The sequence below is a fragment of the Cebidichthys violaceus genome, unplaced genomic scaffold (assembly GCF_023349555.1).
Source record: "Cebidichthys violaceus isolate CVI_PGR_0920_01 unplaced genomic scaffold, fCebVio1.0.p SCAF_25, whole genome shotgun sequence".
Classification (NCBI taxonomy): domain Eukaryota; kingdom Metazoa; phylum Chordata; class Actinopteri; order Perciformes; family Stichaeidae; genus Cebidichthys; species Cebidichthys violaceus.
Window position 1 is genome coordinate 6,437,560 of NW_027176428.1, and position 20,356 is coordinate 6,457,915.

The 20,356-nt window shown below is 39.5% G+C and overlaps 2 protein-coding genes across 2 annotated transcripts; both read left to right on the plus strand.

Moving 5' to 3' along the window:
• Positions 1 to 2,425: 2,425 nt before the first annotated feature.
• pmela (premelanosome protein a) lies at positions 2,426 to 8,850 on the plus strand. Its single transcript, XM_068720268.1, has 12 exons — positions 2,426 to 2,527; positions 3,758 to 3,853; positions 3,944 to 4,090; positions 4,436 to 4,570; positions 4,971 to 5,132; positions 5,236 to 5,520; positions 5,622 to 6,485; positions 6,570 to 6,743; positions 6,866 to 6,968; positions 7,170 to 7,375; positions 7,463 to 7,553; positions 8,353 to 8,850. The coding sequence occupies exons 1-12, from the start codon at positions 2,470 to 2,472 to the stop codon at positions 8,504 to 8,506; spliced, it is 2,475 nt and encodes an 824-aa protein (XP_068576369.1). The 5' UTR covers positions 2,426 to 2,469; the 3' UTR covers positions 8,507 to 8,850.
• Positions 8,851 to 13,305: 4,455 nt separating this feature from the next.
• prph (peripherin) lies at positions 13,306 to 19,584 on the plus strand. The gene is made up of 9 exons (XM_068720585.1): positions 13,306 to 13,949; positions 15,779 to 15,839; positions 16,433 to 16,528; positions 17,410 to 17,574; positions 17,659 to 17,784; positions 17,888 to 18,108; positions 18,417 to 18,469; positions 19,282 to 19,355; positions 19,458 to 19,584. The coding sequence occupies exons 1-9, from the start codon at positions 13,321 to 13,323 to the stop codon at positions 19,530 to 19,532; spliced, it is 1,500 nt and encodes a 499-aa protein (XP_068576686.1). The 5' UTR covers positions 13,306 to 13,320; the 3' UTR covers positions 19,533 to 19,584.
• The last annotated feature ends 772 nt before the right edge of the window (positions 19,585 to 20,356 follow it).

Sequence of the window (20,356 nt, forward strand, 5' to 3'; positions counted from 1 at the left end):
TTGCAGAAGAATGCTGGTGTTTGTGGCAATGAGGAACTCAAACGACCAACAAAGAGAATAAATTAGGATCACTGACAAAAATGAGGGAAATTTGTTTAAGCCTTGTGAAAGCACCAAATGACTGCTATGCTCGCTGTATTCGTTAACTTAATTTTCCTGTCTGGTCTGATCTTGTTCTAGCTCTTCACAATCCAGATGGCCTTGTTGATATGGCTTTTGGCCTATAATAAAACACAATCCCTATTGTCTGTGAGTTATTGTTTAAAAAAACAGAAGGTTCGTCAATGTGTGTGACTGCAGGTGGAGGACAGGCTCTGTGTTTGTATAATTTTTAGACATCCAAGGTTAACTGTGGTCCTGATGTTAAATGTTATGCCCTTCCATTACTTATCACACTACGTTAAGATTGTTCCACAAGTCAATTATTTTGATTATTCCCTTATCTTATAGTGAAAAATCATTTAATTGTGGCTTGTTGTGAAGAAAACTACGGAAAAATTGCAATTTTATTCAACCAGTCTGTGAAACTCATTGTTTAATACTTAAATTAATACTCCTAGAAATCGAGCAGTAATAAAATTGCCAGATTTTCTATTATTTCCTATGACTTCCTCAGTCTGAAATACAACTCTGTTAATTCTAGAAATTCCCCCGAACCTCAGGAACAATGTTATCAAAACACTATACAATGGAGACTAATTAGGAAAGAAGCTAACAGGCGACTAGTTGTGGTATGTTAAGTCAGTTGCTCTGTGGGAAGGATTTATTTCCTCCTGAACTCTGCTGTTAGCACATGAGGGGTCACATGTAGTGCAGCCTGAGCAGGCATGAGATAACATCAATGTGAAAAGCACCAAGTGCGATAACAGAGCCCACAATGCCTCTGTCTTTAGAGTAAAAATGTTTATTTGTTATAGAAATATATTCCCCCTTTCTCAGTAAAATATAATTACATAATAATCTATTCTCTATTTAATTGTATTACATTCCTAAAATGTACACACAAATGTAGGTACAGTAATGAAACCAGTCCAAAGGAAAATACAAAATAAACCTAAAAAAAGTAACACAAATGTAATTACATGATACAAGCTATTATGCACCCATTGACTTTTTTAACATTATTTCCGTCACCTTTTTATAACTTTATGTTCTCTTGTATGCTTTATTTTTATTCAGATTAATTTTTTAAATCCATGTATAACATCTGGATATTAACTTATGTATAGTATTATAGTGGAGGTCCTAACCAACAATGGTCAAGCCAGCCTCTTTTTTAGCAACTGTTTTCATATTATTAGATTTACAACATCTCTCTGCTTTATTATAGAGTATTTCAAGGGTGGATTGCAGGCTCCAAATGTCCATTTTCCAGCTTTGTAGAACATGAACCTAGGAAATCAGATTAATAATTAATTGTGATGTGTCAATGATATCTTGTTTCTGGATTCATCAATGTTGTTTTCCTTGTGTGACTTGAAAAGTCTTAATTTGGCTAAATGTTACTCATATTTGAAGTACAAATAGATGTGATACAAAGCATTAGTACTCAAGAATGTGCCTTTTGAGAGTTTTAGTTTTTTAATTACTTCCAGAATCAATCAGCTCATTCCTCTAAATGTATTCTTGTCCTCATCTGAATGAAACTTTAAGTTATGTCTCATAAACTGAGCATGGGTGTGTCTGCGTGACTGCAAGCACAGATTCTTAGAGCTGCAGCAGCCTGAGGTGGACAGCAGGTTACGGAGGAATGACTGAGGAAATAAAAGGGTGCTATTGATTTGCTGCCCACACACTCCTCTTGTGACGCCCATGCACACATAGCTCGAAGGTCATATGTCAAAAACAAGCATGACTCGAGCTTAGCTCCCAGTTCTCACCACTCTCTCCATCTTGAAGCAGGCATCACGCACACCATTTTCATTTATATTGTGCAGAAAGCATCCATTGATTTTCCAAAAATGCGCTCAGAAAATACTGTCTTCCTTGAGGTATATTTGCCACTTTGCGTTTATTTGAATAATTTATGTGCACTATATCTACCCTTTGGAGTTTTCTTTTATTAAGTTACTGTACAAGTTCATGAGGTTTGCATTTAAACCTTGCATTTATGACTAGAAATTGTTTGACGTAAATGTGAAAAAAACAGTACACATTAAGTAACAGCATTTCTACCACAGATGGGCTAAAACATTTAATACAAAAGATAATAACAATGTCAAAAACTATGGTTAAACTCATCAATTTATTATAAAAAACACCAATAGCTATCACAACAGTACTCATATCTGTTCTTACGAAGAGGGGTGGTGCCGGCTTGAGACTCACAATGATGTCAGAGGTGAGAAGAAACCTTCTTAAAGAGAGTGGGAGGACATTTCTTAAGTCTCTTTGGGAGTTGTGTTGGGGTTCAGGACTGCAGGGTGAAGATCGGGGCTCAGAGAGCGGAGACAGACGACGAAATACAGGATGAGGACTCTGGAGCTGGTGCTGTTGGTTTTGGCCTTTACATTTGCAACTGCAATAAGTGAGTACACTTTTTTTCCATCAGAAACCACTTGTTTCAAAGATTTATTTGAGTATTTTTCCGAGTGCACCAACATTGAACTGTTTTGTCTTCTATGACACTTACAAAAGATCTAAAGAAACAGATAAAGTGGAATTATGTTATTAGCACCATTCTTCTGTTGTGTTTAAGGAAAACAATGTTTGAAATCTGACTTTAAATGATTCGTTTTAATTGACTTTTTGCGGTGTGTGACATAACACCTCATACCAACACAGTTTAGCAACAGGGAAAGTGATTACATGTCATTATCTTCTCTAAATCAACACATTTCCTATCAATTACACACTAAAATGTTAGTATGTCTTTGTTTGGACTACAAATTGGACTGCAAATTGATTGATCTGTCACTTCACGGTTATTTCATGGTAACACACTCCACACTCTCTTAAAAGGAGTGAAGATATACAAACTTTTACATGCCTATTTTACGCTGTTTCTTATGCTGATGTGCATTCATGACTATATACAGGCTCAAATATGTTTCAAGATGTGTGATTCAGAATACTGTAATTAATAATGGTGTTTTCTTTTCAAACTTGTACAATTTAAAACCATTTGTCATGTTTTTGTGAGGGTATTGCAAAACATTTTCACACACACACACACACACACACACACACACACACACACACACACACACACACACACACACACACACACACACACACACACACACACACACACACACACCAGTGAGCCAGTTGTGTGGGATCCCTCATTCCTCTCACTGGGATTACTGATGCTGCTGCTCAGCTGATAGTCACATGAAAAGGATTGAGGGGGATTGCAGGTCGTGTGACTCCCACCGCCAAGGACCCAGACACTCCTCACCCCTCCTCACTAAAAATATGAACCTGCTCTCGTTTACATAAGCATCTCTATCATTATGTTCAAAGCCTTCTTGATTATAATAGAGAAGTTGTGCCTCTTTTAAAATGCCTACTTAACTTTAACTCGACTGAAATGAATAGTTAATGGTACAACCATTGATCTGACACCAAAAAATAAATAAATATAATTTTTACTACAATAACAAAGCTGAAATACATTTTTGCAGGTGCAGCTCAGGTAATAAATACAATAAAATAGCCATTTATTCTATTTTCTTGTTGATCGTGTAGGAGAATAGCGTAAATTGCAAGATCAATAGCTTCTTTTCCTGAAATGTGTTTGTGATATTTCTTCTAGAGCCTAGAAGTCAGTTCACACGTTACCGCTCATGGAACTCGCGGATGTATCCGGTGTGGAAAGATGGAGACCCAAGATTCAGGAACTGCTGGTTTGGTGAGGCCAAATTTCTTAATTTCTCAAAACAGAAATGTTACAATATTCTGCCTGCCAGTCAATATTAAGATTATAAATCTTTTTTTCCAGGTGGTAATGTAACTTTTGATCTGAAAAACGACGCGCCCACATTGACAGGAGCAAGAGCAACCTTCAATGTTAATCTTAACTTTCCACCAAACCAGACGACGCTCTCTGATGGGCAGGTGGTCTGGGCGCAGAACTGCACCATCAATGGTAAGAAAACCTTTCCAGTGAGGGCAGGTACTGCAGGTTAACTTTGCTCAATCTACAAACCACATAGCTGTTAATTTTATCACAGATTTGACTACAAATTGATCTTCATTTCAAGTTTTTGATGCTGTTTTCTAAAGAAAAAATATTGTTTTTAGACTTTCCTTATCAAGAAACAAGAAAAAAAATGTTTTTAATTAGATAATTTATATAATTATGACAGGACTGAATGAACTCTTATTTCATTTCACCTGTCTTTCCTCATATTGATATTGATATAATGTATATGATCAGATGTCTGTTATTGCTATTGATGTATGTTTGACCTATGGCCGCTGACTTTTTCAGGACAACAGTACCAGGAGGGTCAGGCTGTGTATCCTGACCAGGACACCCAGTCAACTGGAGTTTTCCCTGATGGTACTCCGTTCACCAGGAGCCAAAACAAGAAACCCCACTACGTGTTTGTGTGGAAGGCATGGGGTAAAGATATTTAATTCTGTAATATTTTGTCTGTTAAAAACCTAGGCTGCTCCTTAGCTGTATTTAATACTGCAATAGGACGTCCAAACCTTCTAAATGCAGCTATGACTACATTACATTGATTGTAAAACCTCCATAGAGATAAAGAACAGACCATAAAGGGGCTGTAAAGGAATACAGGGGAAGTTTCTCCTCCAGGCAGTGAAGCCCCAGGCCGTATCACAAACAAAGCCTTTTTAGTAAACAACTTGTTTTGGTTTTTGTTAAATTGTATAACCATAACTGTAGCATCTCATGTACAATATGATGAAAGTGACACCTTTTGTGTCTCCAAAATTCAATTAAATTTATCTGTGATTACCAGACCACTCGAAATAATTACAATGTTGCTCTATTCCAGGGCGTTACTGGCAGGTGGCAGACGGACCATCCTCTTCCCTCTCAATCGGTACAGACAACATCCCCCTGGGCTCCTACAACATGGAGGTTGTTATCTATCACTGTCGTGGCAAAGACAAGTTTGTTCCTCTCGGCTATGCCTCCACAGTTTTCGCCATCACAGGTGACCTATCAAACAATTTCTCACCTAACTTGAGAAAAAAATGATGTAGTTATTTCTTTACAATCCTCATCATAAAGGTCTACATCTTTTACTCCGTCCACAGACCAGGTTCCCTTCACCATATCACTTGCCCAAGTCAATGATGTAAACCAGAACGACCAGAACTTCATCCAGAACCGAGCCATTGCTTTCAGCGTCAAGCTCCATGATCCCAGCCAGTATCTCAACAGTGCCGACGTCAGCTTCAGCTGGGACTTTGGGGACAGCACTGGCACTCTGATCTCCAGAGACCTCACCGTTACACACACATACCTCGCAGTCGGGACCTTCAAACCTCAGGTGGTTCTGATGGCAAGCATCTCCAATGGCTGCGGAAACCCCACTGCTGGTTAGAATTTAAGCACATTTTATCTTTTATATTTACATACTCTCCTATAAGAAGTCTGAACAACGTTTTGCTCAGTTGTTTAACTTCAACTTTTATTTCAGTTGTTCCTATGGATGCCTCTGCTGCTCCAGCAGTAGTTGTAATGGCCTCCACCCCTGCCGCTGTCCCAGCAGCACCAGCCGAGGGAGGAGATGTAATTGCCCTGGACGTTCCTGCTTCTGACACCACTCCACTCGCTGTTTCTGTGCAGCCAGCTGATGCAGAGGATGGAGAAGCAGTCGTTGATACTGACACAGATGCAGTAGAGGTTGCCTCAGTAGCGCCTGCAGGAGTTGACACCGCTGTTGTTACAGAGGAACAAAATACCGCCAACACTGCTGCTGAAGCAGATGTTGCTGATGCAGCAGCAGTTGAGGTGGCCACTGCTGCCCCAGTTGCAGTTGAAGAGCCAGCAGATGCTGATACAGTTGCCGCAGATGGTGATCCAGCTGCTGCAGATGCTGATCCAGCTGCTGCAGATGCTGCTGCAGATGATGATACTGTTGCTGCAGATGCTGATCCAGCTGCTGAAGATGCTGCTGCAGCTGTAATAGATGCTGATACAGTTGTTGCAGATGAAACGGCAGTGGTCACAGATGCAACTGAAGAAAATGCGGCTGTTGTTGATGCTGCTACTTCAGTTGCACCTGTTGCAGAGGGAGAAGAAACGGCAGTTGAGGCCGCTGTCACTGCTGCTCCTGCAGCAGAAGTAGCTGTAGAGCAAGAAGCTGACGTTGTGGTGGCTGAGGCTGCTGAGGCTGCTGAGGCTACGGCCGATGATGCTGCTACAGAGGTTGTCCAAGCTGAAACAGAAGCCCCTGCTGATAACGTTGTGGCCCCTGCTGCCACTCAGACCACAGCTGTAGAAGAGGCAGCACCAGCTGAAGATACCGAGGCTGAAGTTGCAGCTACTGTGGCTCCTGCAGGTGAGTATTTACAGTAAACTAAAATCAGTATACAATTTGTTTTGTAACAAAAGTAGTTTGACAAAATTTCACTTATTTTTCCAGAGCAACCAGCAGGCGTTGAAGAAGCCGTTGCAGCTGAGGGCGAAGTTCAAGCAGAGGTGGAAACAGATCCAGCACAGGTCGCCCTTGTTGTGGCTAAAAGACAAGCACCAGAGCTACCAGCTGACTGCATGGTCTACCGTTATGGCTCAGTCGCCACCTCTGTAGATGTTGTCCGTAAGTCAATACAGTTTTTGTAACTATGGCAGTTTAAACCTAAACCGATGATAATCTGCTTTAATAAAAACTGTATGATTTAATAGTGGTATAATCTCTCTTTCTACCTTTCAACCCTGCAGAGGGTATTGAAAGTGTAGAGATTGTACAGGTGTCCAACGTTATAGCGATGGCAACTGAGTTGGTCCAGAATGCTGTGGACCTCACCATTACCTGTCAGGGAAGGTGAGCATCAACATCAGCATCATCAACTCAGCGTCAAGAGGTTTTATTACTGTTCAGCTAAGACAAAAACAATCCTCTAGTTAGACACAGAAACTGTGATTTATGATGTCTTATTATGTATTATGTTTATGAAAATAACATATACAGTTGTGGTTGTTCTCCTATAACTATATCTCTGGATTCTTATTATCCTTCCTTCAGTCTGCCAAATGAGGTCTGCACAGTTATTTCAGATGCTGACTGTATCACGCCAATGGAAACTGTCTGTAGTGCAGCTACACCCTCTCCAGACTGTCAAATTATCCTTCGTCAGTTCTTCAATGACTCTGGAGTATTTTGCATCAATGTCTCCTTGACCAATGATGTCAGTCTTGCTGTGGCAAGTGCAAGAGTCAGTGTAACAGTAGGTGGGTGAAAGAAAAATTACATAAGGACCACTAAAGTACTCAATCTATAGATTATTCTTTCATCTGTGTGATATGTTTCAATTTCAGCCTCCGGTGGTTCCCCAGGTGGAACAGCAGCCACAGTCCTGGGGGTTATGGTTCTCGCCTGTGTTGTCTGTTGTATTGGTTTGATGTACAGGTGAATACCTTATTTATCAACTTTATATTTTTGAATTTAATTTGGGGCCATTTATTTTTTTAAATATATTGCAATCAAAGATACTGCAATTATGGTAAATTGTTTATCCCGGTTTCATTGTCAAAATCATGTTTCTGCTACTCTTATCCTCAGCATCAAAAATTTCATATTTTGACACCATTTTTACTTGTCATAGCAAGAAAAACCCAGGTAATAACAGTAATGATGGCTCAGTTCAATTTAGGTGTGTTACAAGCCATGTCAATAAGCCAGCATGCACCATATCAACATTTTTGAAGTAACCAGCTAAACTGAATCATCAGCCACATATAATTTACATATACAGTATTAAGGAGAGTAAGAGGTCCAGAGATTGATCCCTGTGGAACGCCCAAACGGACAGTATCCTGATCAGAGTCTGTACAACAGTGCTTTGAGATAACATCAGCATGCTAACGTGCTGACAACAATGTTTACATGCAGTTGTTTAGCAGGTAATATTTACCCTGGTCACCATCTTAGTTTAGCGTGTTAACATGCTAAGATTCACTAATTTGGACTGGACAAAAAGTTAAACCGAGTGATACTTTTGCAGGTATTTAACCTAATTATTGGACAAATCAACATTTTATCCTAATGATGGAATCAACAAAGTATTTACAGCTCATACTGATAGGAACATGAATGTCTGTTTTACAGTTTTCATTCCTTGTTTACTTTGTATGATTTTGTTGTTGATAGAGATTTCGGCTTTTATTTCACGCTATATGAATTAACGCTGTTTTGTTTCTGCAAACAGGCGGTTCAAGCAGTACCAGCCACTAAGAGAAGACCATGGGGATGGTAATGGAGGCAGCTCGGCGGTGACGTCAGTGCCTTTGTTGTTGTGGAACTTGCTGAGCCGACAGTCACCAGGAGAGAGTCGACCACTGCTTCAGGGGAGGGTTGTTTGAATATCATCATCAGCTCATGCACTCATTTACAGCATCTGTTAAAATATTGACTTTATGACAGAACTAATTAAATGAACCAGCCCTGTGTACAATATGTGCAGAAATAGAAAGGAATCAAGTGTGGAACAAAGAAGTGTCACAAGAATGTTGAAACATTTGTAGAGGAAAGTGATATTTATTTTGACCTACATATTTTGTATTAATTAGTACTGGTAGTTTATAGAAGCCATAACTTATTCTCTTATTTGTGGCCTACTTAGAGTAAACCAATTGGAAAATCATTGTTAACACATTCCAATTAATTCTTTTTACAAAGTAATTTAAATTACTTACATTACAGAATGTTATCCTGTTTGCTACCCTGAAATGAATAAACTGTTTATCACCATCATGCTTATGCATTTCCCCATTCTCTACTGCATGTGAAATTCACAGGAGTTTATGTCCTGAATGAATGATAATATAATGAGAGTAGTAATCACAAATGCAAACATTTGGTAAATTTACTCAATAATAAGGTCAATACAAGACTATGGCAGGATCAATGAGAAATTGATTAATCGAATCACCAGAATGCAAAATGTTTAATTTATATATTTAAATATAGTATTTTATGAATCTTCTTTTTGTTATTACAGCTCTGATCAATTATTTCACATTAAGGTATTGTTGCACTGCCCCAAGTAGCCAAAAATGAATACAACAAATGCAAGTTTAACTACAGTAAAAATCCTAAAATCACTACCACTAAACACCCATCAGTGCTAATCTATTGCAACGACTTTATGTTTAAAGAAAAGCACAGATGAATACAATTGTCAAATGGGCTCTAGAACACATCCCATGTTTACATTGAGCGACAGATTAGATACAAGAGCATTTTGACAAAACAGAACAGCATATAGATTCTGTCTTAGAAATAAGGTAAAGTAGAATATTCTTTAAACAACAAAAGATGCCTTGTTTAATAAAATATGTATAGGCATGTTATAAACATTTCACATGTGATCAGAGGTGGTGTGGTTACAGGAATACTACAGCTGGGTGCGTTTGAAAACTACTACCATCCTGTCTCTCTCTGTTCAATTAAAATGATTTACCAAGATGCTGTAGGCTGCCTTCATGCACTGAGTTGACGAAGAGCTGCTGATTGTAACATGCACATCGTATGACACACTGCAGTGCAGGAAAAAAGGCTGACGTCAATGCAGCAAAATCTTTAATGGAAGGAGGCACATGGCCTGGCCTGTGCGGTATAAATAAGATGTGGGGTGATAGGGAAGGAAAGCAAAAGATGGCTCTTGATAACCTGGTTTGCTTTTGTGAAATAAAGGTGTGAAGTAACTGAAGGCTGTTGCATTATGTCTTAATGACTGATTTTACTGAATTTAAAGTGCAGTATTATTGCACTAGAGTGGGAATCTATAAGGCACTAAATAAGAAGCAATAGATACATACTGTGCATCTTTCTCAACAAAACTATTTGGGATATCAGGAAGAATCTTGTATTGTGTGGTTTCACTCATGAATGCACCATAATGTCCTTTCTCTGTCTCTCTCTCTCTTTACTTACATACATGAATATGTAGACTTGTGTAACACTGCAGTGCTCCATTACAGTAATTACACAAACACAGCCGTTAATCATCCTCCACCGTTAACGTGTCTCTGGGTCACATGTACAAAGTGTTGTACAACCATCTCCGTTCTTTCTGGACGTGCACTGCACTGCACTGCAGCCAAGACGAAAAACCCACAGCTCTGCTGGAAGGCCATCATTTTTCACATGATGATATCTTGGACCTGGCAGTCCCCCCGGATCTTACCAGGCCTGCAGCTTTTAATAGGTCAAAGCATCCTCACCACTTGTCACAGTTCAACTGGCTGAACTGTCACAAAGCTCCAGAAATTGGCTTCTCTTTTCCAGATAACCAGACCAGAAGTTTTGAGTCCTCTCTGTACAGTGAACCTGGAGAGGAGTCAGTGGGTTGACACCACACAAGCAGCTTCACAGCTCAGATTAATTTGAACAATTCTTTATTGCTCACCACTCCCTAGCAACTGATGTTAAAAGGGATGCAATTTCCTCCATCTGCCCTCTCCATTGCAGAAACCATCACAGTCAAGGATGTTTTGATGAGTTTCACTGGAGCCCACAATCAGCATACAGTGCCAGTTGCATATTGCAGCTTTCTTATAAACTGCTAATACAAAACAAATTTAGTTCTGTATTTGTAAAGAATTTCCATCAACTGAAAACTCCTGAGTTTTATATAGAAAGAAACATCCCCCAAACAGTCAAGTGATTAATGTAATAATGTTTCACAAGCTAGATTTCTTTTTTGACTACCTCATTAAGAAGAAAGAAATTAGTTGTTAAATGTTTTAAGTCAAATTGGACACCTTACTAGATTTTAGGATGGTAAAATATGGAGAACGTCCAAGTTGCCACAGTCCATAGCTGTTAATATTTATAATGAATACAAAAGCATTCATAACCATACCGTAACCATAGTTTATTTGCACCATCTATCTGTAACCTTAATCATGTTATAGTTGAAATGCGCAAGAACGGTAGAAAGCAAATTTAACATTGGATGTTAAAAAAAACTGTAAAAAAAATAAAATATATATTGTCATTTAAAGTAATCCAGAGTGTTCGCAAATGTGGTCAATGTGGATGTTCTTGCCTAGCAATTGTGTTTGGATATTATCGCGCTACAATTCGTCATAGTTTGATTCATTTTCTTATCAGAGGCCACACCCTAGACATTGTGAACATAGCATCATAGCACAATATTTCATTCACTTTTATCCTAAAAGCTAAATGCCTTGTTAGGTTTGAGACAATGCACATATACTGTGAGTTCAATAAGCGGATCAGATATATTCTATCCTGTCACTGTCGAAGCTGCATGATTGGATTTATGGTCCCTTCGGGATTTCTCAGAGAACCAGAAGGATCAATCGCCAATGGTAACATCTGGCTGATGGTTAGAATTACTGATACAGCCCAGTTCAAAATCATTCCAATATATGTGTGTTTGCATGTGAGCTTCTGTGGCTGACATACACATCCTGGAGCAGGATCAGGGGAAAGAATAGAAAGTGAGATATGCCCTGAGCAGACAGAGTGAGACAGAGGGGGAGGGAGAGAGAGGAGAGAGTTACTGACCATAGAGCTGGTTGATTAGATTACAGAGCTAAGACTAGCATGGGCCGTTTATTACACAGAGAGCCAGGCCTCTGCAGTAACTGCCATGCAGACCTAGAGAGAGGAAAATCTAGTGTGTAAGTGTGTGTTTGTGAATGACAAACTGAAGAAGAGATAACTATACATTTACTACAGTGTGCTCCAGATACTCCAAAAGGAAGAGGAAACCCAAAATTAAATTTAATCAGAAAAAGTGGTGAGTGCAGGTCAAAAGGAAGGCTGCTGGTTGATGTGTAACAATGTGTTTGAAAAAGAAACAAATATGACACAATACATTATATTTGGTGCAGATACAAGAGATCATAAATGGACAGGATTAAGGTGCCAAGCATCACAGGGAGGGGACACAAAGAGAAGAAAGTGCCACACCCAGTCGCCACAGAGCATGCTCAGAATTACGTCAACTTTATATGAGAGTGGTAGCCCGTCTGCAGTCCTCAATTAAAATGACTATAGATCTCTCTCTCACACACACACACACACACACACACACACACACACACACACACACACAAGTACACACACAATCTGCACAAAGATTTGAAGGTGCTGCCTCACAGACATTAACGTAACCTTTTTAGCCAACATTTCAAGCTATCGTACATACCTGAAAATGTACAAACAACAGTGATTAGTATAAACTAGTGTTCGTGGATCTTGCTGCATGCTTGACAAATAGTACTCACATCTCAGACACTATTACTGCAATAGTTTTATAGCACTTTTTGTCCCTGATAAAGATACGTTATAAAGTCAAGAGCAAAATACGTTTAGATAAAGGTGGTATAAAGTTATATGTTTGATATTGAGCAAAAATAACATCATTACCAAATGTTGACTGAGCTTAAATGATTGCTTTCAATTGTCCTGATTCAGACTCTTCCTGCAAAAAACCCTGATTGTTCTCCACAAATACTGACAAAATTATCTGACAACTCTTACTGTACTAACAGGGACTACTGGATCCAGTGCATTTTAAAGGATAGAATAACTGCAGAGTCATAGCTCTGCATCAGACACCCAGAATATCAATAAAGTGTTCCATTACTGTAAAAGGAGAGAGAGACAGAGAGGAGAGAGGAAGGGAGACAGATAGACGGGGAGAAAGAATTAAATCAATGTATCCACATGATTCAATTTAGGCTACAATTTCACAGTTTCTTAGTGAGAAGCAGGTAACAGAATCCTTGACACATACATGTGAAAATGGGTGAAATTATATATGTAGGAATGGTGTGGAGAAACCAAAATCCAAACTGACTGAGTGAACAAGTGTCAACGAGGGCATGAATCAGAGAGGCGAGGAGGGGTGGGCTTGAGGAGACATCTTTAGATATTAAAGCAGCAATGTGGAAGCCAGTCTGGCCTCCTGCCAAGTGCTCTGGTAAAAAGGGTGGAGCTGTTGAGACAGAGAGAAAGATAGAGAGAGGCTGGGTCCATCTCTGAAGGGTAGGGAGTGGCCAAAGCTTGTATGCTGATGAGCGATTGAGAAAGGAAGGGTACATGTGGGTGGGGTGAGGAGAAATAAGGGAGGGGGAGGCGGAAGGATGATGGGATAGCCAGCCTGTGTGCATAAAAACCCCCAGCACTCCTCAGTCTGATGTCCTGTAGCTTCACGAGCATCTCACAGCCTCCAACTCTCCTTCTTTCCTCTGCAACAGAGAACAGAACAAGACCAACCATGAGCCACTCTTCAATGCATACCTCAACTTCCTACAGGCGCACCTTTGGAAGCCCACACCCCATCTCCATGTCCTCTTACTCCCCTGTGTCCTCCCGTATGCCAGCTTCTGGAGGGCGCTATATGCGTTCAATGCCACCTGTGGTTGCATCCCGCTCCACCACCTACCACCAACAGCGTTCTCGCTCTGGCGCCCAGCCCCCTCGCCTCTCCTACGACAAGGTGGACTTCACCCTGTCTGAAGCCATCAACCAGGAGTTCTTAACCACCCGCAGCAACGAGAAGGCCGAGCTACAGGAGCTCAACGACCGCTTCGCCAGCTTCATCGATAAGGTGCGTTACCTGGAGCAGCAGAATGGTGCACTGCAGCAAGAACTCAACCAGTTCAAGGGCCAGCAGCAGCACGGTCAGCCCAACCGCGCCTCTGAGCTCTTCCAGGAGGAGGTGAGGGACCTGCGCCGCCAACTGGACGCCACCGGAAAGGAGAGAGACCAGTACCAAATGGAGAGGGACAACCTGGCTGAGGACGTGGTCCTGCTCAAGCAGAGGTACAACATGATGACAAAAAAAAGTGTGATGCATGATAGATAGATAGATAGATAGATAGATAGATAGACAGACAGACAGACAGACAGACAGACAGACAGACAGACAGACAGATAGATAGATAGATAGATAGATAGATAGATAGATAGATAGATAGATAGATAGATAGATAGATAGATAGATAGATAAGAAAGATGGTTTGTGCAAAAGACAGAACCTTTAAAGAATGTATGGCTACAGATAAAGTTGCATCCTGTTCTAACAAACCATATTGTTCCAAAAAAGTCAAAGATCAAACTCCTCCTTCCAATATTTCCCTGTTTTGGGGTTGTCAGTTATATACGTTGAGCCTTGTGTGTGGGCTACTCTGTCACCATCACATAATTAATTGGCGCTGTTATAATTCACTGCACATGGTCCACTTTAAGTACAGTAAAGGAGGAGAGTCCCCTGGCGTTTGCAACTTCAGTACTCCAGTGATGAGATTGGTGTAGGGCGTGGCACATGTCCAGACCGGACACCACAGAGCAGGAGCATGATAGAGGACACTGCACTACATCTTGCTCATAAGTTTGTTTCAATGTTTGAGTGTATATGTTTACTGAATGTCTTGTGCACTGGCAGGATTCAACAAAAATCAAGGAAAAGAGCCTCAGTACATGACAGCAAAGTGATCCACAAATGCTGACACAGTACATGATGCCAAATTAGATAAGAAAGTGTTTGGTAACTCCACTTAGATAATGAAAATGTATGGACTTTTAGAAAAACACACAACTATGAATTACACACACTGAGATGAGAGGAGACTGAGGCGAGGATGGATGGACCAGACACAGGGTGGGGCCGACTGAGGAGCGGCGAGAGAGAGAGAGAGAGAGAGAGAGAGAGAGAGAGAGAGAGAGAGAGAGAGAGAGAGAGAGAGAGGAAATGGGACTAGAGGAAGAGAGGTTGGATATCAGGCGTGGTGAGAATAGCGTCAGGGAAAATCAATGTGACTCAATGACTCCATTAGGTGTGTTTCCAGTGTCCCTTTATGCTGATGAGACAGTGCCAGAGACCCCATTAGGACAAAAGGACCCCTGTAACACAACATGAATTAAAGATGAGGAAGCAGGGCCCACTATGTGATGCTTTCCCCAGTAATCTATTTCATGTCCTGTCCAGACAAGACTGGTGGACAGATGGAGCCCATCAGTCACAGAATAAGCAAATATATGAATTGGACATTGGGATATAATTTGTGATGACTCATTACCACAGTGCCTCATGGATTGTAACTAAGTTTGCATTATAAAATATATATTTAATTTAGTTTATTTTTGCAGGAGTATCAAATTACTTTTTGGATTGAGACATTCTACAAATGACTTTGCTAAAGCACATCCCACATTTTACAGATTTTATATAACTGCCCTGTAAATGTCACTCAAATTATCTGTACCTTGCAGTTTTTTGTGACATCATTGTAGCCAATATCAAAACGACCATTTAACATCTTTAAAAAAGAGGGTAAGTGTGTGTACATAACCTTTTTGAGTGTGTGCAGATGACCTTATTGAACTGTAGAGAAACCACATTAGCTGAAAGGAGCAGCTGCTAATCCCACTGGGAGCACTCCCAAACCCTTTTTACAGGACAGTGAATTAACAAATTGATCCAGAAAGCTTTTTGCCAGCTGAGGCCCTGGTGCAACCTTAGACAGAAAGGGGGGTCTTGGTCAAATTTGACACATTCCCCCTCTCCCCTTTTTGTAAAAGAAACTAAATTGGTGCCTGAAGGAAATCCGTACATTGTTTGAAATATTTTGTCTTGCTCTTTTGTCCTCAAGGTTGGATGAAGAAGCCCAGAAGAGGGCAGATGCTGAGAATAACCTGGTTGCTTTCCGCAAGGTAAACGTTCAGCTCACTGGGCCATGATTACCTTATTACAGTGTCGTCAGGCTCAGATAGCTGCTCAAAATGGACAGCTGTGCTCTGTCTCCAACGCAATAGTATTACAGTGACAGGGCAGATTTCTAAAAAAATCATTGATCTAGATTGCTGCACAAGAAAGAGACTTTTTTTGCTACACAGTTCTTTATTAAAATTATTTCCCCCCTAAAACTGCAGAGGGATGAAACACAAATCATACTGTTGTTGATTGGAGTTACTCTTTTTGTTTCAGGTTTACTTGTTTTTTATCCTAAAAAAAATCCAGATGAATTATAACCTGGAGTTTCCATTTTTAGGCATTTCCACATCAAAATATTTGGACCAAATCATAATTCAAAATATTTCTATGCACTAAAGCAAACTTGTGTCACTCATTATACAACAAACTCTCATAATAATTTCTGCGCATTTAAATTTAATCTTGGAGGTACTGTAATATAATTTTTTTAATGTATGTTTATGATGATGAGATGTTTCAGTTCAATGGATGACATATTGCAGTTATGAAAACATCAACTATGTTTGTCTCATATGTCTCATATACAAATTAGGATGTGGATGATGCCACATTGTCTCGTTTGGAGCTGGAGAGGAAGATTGAATCTCTGATGGATGAGATTGAATTCCTTAAGAAGCTCCATGATGAAGTAAGTTGTTCCACTATGCTTGTATAAATGGAGAGGTTCTTTCTTATAGGACTCACATATATATGTTATCTAGAGACATATAATGGTAACACTCATATTTGTTTGCACATGCGGTATATCCCAAGCACCAGAGATGCTGCAGGGAGTATTTTTTTGCAATTTAGTGCAAAATAATTTAACTTAAAGCATTAACACCAAAAAGGTTTTCAATTCGGATATGTTTTGAAAATGTTGGATTTTAATCTGCAGTTGAAGTCTTGTTAAATCTGAAGTGAAGATCTATTCCGAGAGCTTGTCTGTGAGAAAAGGCAGCAATATTGGCAAGGCAAGCAGTTGCTTGGATTCAGCAGGAGAAAAATAAATGACTCAAAAAAACTCAATTAGTTGAGTGTCTAGTGATAACAGCAGCAGAAAAGAGTAGGGCTCCCAAAACTGAACCCTGGAGGATTCCAATGGTGAGCATGCATGGAGCTAAACTGGCTCCTTACACCTAAATTAGGGCTGGGTGATATGGAGAAAATCAAATATCACAATATTTTTGATAAAACACGTCGATATGGATATTGCAGCCATATTGTAGGGTTGACTAGATTTTTGATAAATGATTATCAGTAATGTGGATAGAATGACTAAGTAGGTAAAAGCAAATAATTGAACAGCTTGAACAGTCTGGTAAGTTCAGAAAATATCATCACTTGAATTTAATGCAGCTTTTAAAACCAAGAAAAGACACTTATGCAATATTTCAATATCCACAATTTAGTCTCATATCGATATAATGTTGATATATATCCAAGCCCTAACCTAAATGATTTATTTAATTGTTGGCAAGCTTGTTTTGTGTTTCTGACAATATATTGTCTTTATCTTGGTATTTTCAGGAAATCCAGGACGTGCAAGTGAGCGTCCAGACCCAGCAGCTGAAGATGGAGGTGGAGAGCACAGCCAGGCCTGACCTAACTGGAGCTCTGAGGGAAATCAGGGCCCAGTATGAAACCATTGCTTCAAAGAACATGCAGGAATCAGAGGACTGGTACAAGTCCAAGGTAGGCAGACAGACACACTGACAGTCACATGTGAACATACAAGCAAATATTAATTATTGTGTGTTTCATCTTTTGTTTCTGCAGTTTAATGATTTGACTGAGTCTGCAAAGCGCAACACTGATGCTCTGAGGCAGGCCAAGCAGGAGTCCAATGAGTCCAGGAGGCAGATTCAGTCTCTGAACTGTGAAGTGGATGCACTGAAGAACACGGTGAGGCAACATACCACCCCTCATTTGTCTATGTTAATCTATAATATATCATTATACACATTACAGCTTCTTATCACAATGTATGTGCTACCGTGTTTATCAGAATGAAGCTCTGCTGAGGCAGATGCGTGAAATGGAGGACCAGTTTGGCAATGAGATCGGCAACTACCAGGACAACGTAGGCAGACTGGAGGATGAGATCCGCCACCTGAAGGACGAGATGGCTCGCCACCTTCGGGAGTACCAGGACCTCCTCAACGTCAAAATGGCTCTGGACATTGAGATCGCTACTTACCGTAAACTACTGGAGGGGGAGGAGAGCAGGTGAAAACATATTTAGGCTCAGGTTACATTTTTTGCTTCTTTAACATGATTTTTTTTATTTCAATCGCTGTAAATATCAACTCACAGCTAAAAGGACCTAAACTCAATCCTAAACCCTTTCCACAGGGTGTGGATGTTTGGGTCCTCCAGATAATCTAGTTTTCTTGAAAATAAAAACAAACAAACATGCAAGACAGGTGTATATACATTGCTAATAGCAACTCTATTCAAGTCTGACCTCAAGCAAAGCAAATTACGTTTCATTACAAATTAGTTTATAACACACAACCTTTATATTCTCTGGTTAGGATTACTGTTCCCATCGGCCATTTCAGCATGAGCAATCACCATGGTGAGCAAGGTAAGCTATGGTTCTCTTTTTTCAAAATAAGATATAACGATTATAAGTCTCTGGAATCCCTTTTACCTTTCAATTATGGCATTGCAAAGTGTGAGTGTCTAGAGGAGGTTTTCCCATTTAAATTTTTCTTGAAGCAATATCCTTAATATTACTCTGCAGTACTCTCCTAGATAACATAACAAACCTCTGGGTTTATATCAATTCCTATTTTTTTTATTATTTAAACTTGTCTGTCAGTTTGGTAAGGGGGATGGCTCTAAATAAATAAAATGCCCATGAGCCACAGCCACCGTTGGTATGGAGAAGAAGCAAGTCAGAGGCTCAAATCACATTTGTAGCAAATTCAAAACATTTTAATGTTGCTGCTGGCAACCAAACACAAATTGACCCAGAATTCCAAATGTAAATTGATTTAAAATTCCAAATTGAATTGTCATTTTTCTAAACAACATATTTAACCTCCAACCTTTAGCAGCTTATGCAACTGACTTTTAAGATCTTTGATTGTATGTTATTTTACTAAATGCACTTCGGGAGTCATATAGATAAAGGTAGACAAGCTTGTACCGTTGATCATTTGATCAAACAGAGTTTCATTCTGCCTATCTACAAGAAAAATGTAAAAAACTTCCAGAACCAGGGAAACCGAAACAGCATCTGCGACTTTGCTATTCCTTACAGTTTATCCTTGATCAATAACAACTTCTGATATTTCCACCTTTGAAGTGAATCTTTAAAAACTTCTATTTTGAGAATGCAAATGTGTCTGAATGGGAAAAATCTCACGAGAGCATTAATCTGACTTTTGACAGACTATGACCACACTCCAAGCAGCATGAGCAAGAGGACTGTGGTGATCAAGACTGTTGAGACTAAAGACGGAGAGGTACAATGATTTATACAGAGATAGCTAATTTGATATATTGATATATTTACTCATATCATATGAAAGTGAATCGGAACTAATCTGTGTTCTTTTTTCCATCAGGTGGTGAAGGAATCTAGGAGGGAGAAGGACAGAGAGTCAGTTCGCACTGACAAGGATGATGATGATGACGAGTAGAAAAAAATGATTAGAAAATGTGAAGGCCTGTGCCATGAAAAACAAACAAAAAGGAGAAAAAAATTTGAAAAAACTCAAACTCTGATCTAGTCCTCATTCCCACTAGTTATGTGTTAAATCCTCTAGCAGAAAGTCTCCAATTGAATGAATGAATCCCTTTAGACAGTGTCACTTTGGTGCTATTCAAGCAACCCAACTTTTGCTAAACACTCATCTGTATGGCTAAGCAAAGCCACTTTATTAACATACCACTTGAGGCCTTAGTTTACAGTGCTATCCCGTGGAATCCTCAGACGACAACATGTTTGTAGCAGAGTATTAAACTACAGGTTGGAATAGAAAGTTTAAATTAAGGATTTTAGTAGTTTGTGTCATAGATACGACTTACTAACAAAACTTCAGACACTGCCGCCCATTGGTCAATACACCTTAAAAGACAGACTGATAATAAATTGACTTATTTGCATTTGTTTTAGAAGCTTTGCTATCCTCTTATAGTGCAAACCAACAAATCAACAGATACATGGATTATTATTAAACTTGCAACACACTGGAAAATGTTGATACTGAAAATATGACAAGTAACCAACTGAAAAGAATTTTGCTGAATGTGCTTTGCAATGCTGTGTGTATCTGACACTATTGATGAATGAATATGTAATTGAAAATAAACTTAACTGCAGCAAATCTGTTTTGTCTGTCCACATAACCCATTATGAATATGCATCAACGGTTTTTTTGGGGGGGGTCTGAGAGTAATTTCCTTTTTTTCCTTTTCATACCCAAGAATGAAAACTTTCACCACTTGCCATCTTTATTTCTTT

Coding starts and splice junctions, on each gene's coding strand:
- prph (XM_068720585.1), top strand. CDS start 13,321: ATGTCCTGTAGCTTCACGAGCATCTCACAGCCTCCAACTCTCCTTCTT. Junction 16,529..17,409: donor TTAAGAAGCTCCATGATGAA/GTAAGTTGTTCC, acceptor TGGTATTTTCAG/GAAATCCAGGACGTGCAAGT. Junction 17,575..17,658: donor AGGACTGGTACAAGTCCAAG/GTAGGCAGACAG, acceptor TTGTTTCTGCAG/TTTAATGATTTGACTGAGTC.
- pmela (XM_068720268.1), top strand. CDS start 2,470: ATGAGGACTCTGGAGCTGGTGCTGTTGGTTTTGGCCTTTACATTTGCA. Junction 2,528..3,757: donor TACATTTGCAACTGCAATAA/GTGAGTACACTT, acceptor TATTTCTTCTAG/AGCCTAGAAGTCAGTTCACA. Junction 7,376..7,462: donor AAGAGTCAGTGTAACAGTAG/GTGGGTGAAAGA, acceptor TTTCAATTTCAG/CCTCCGGTGGTTCCCCAGGT.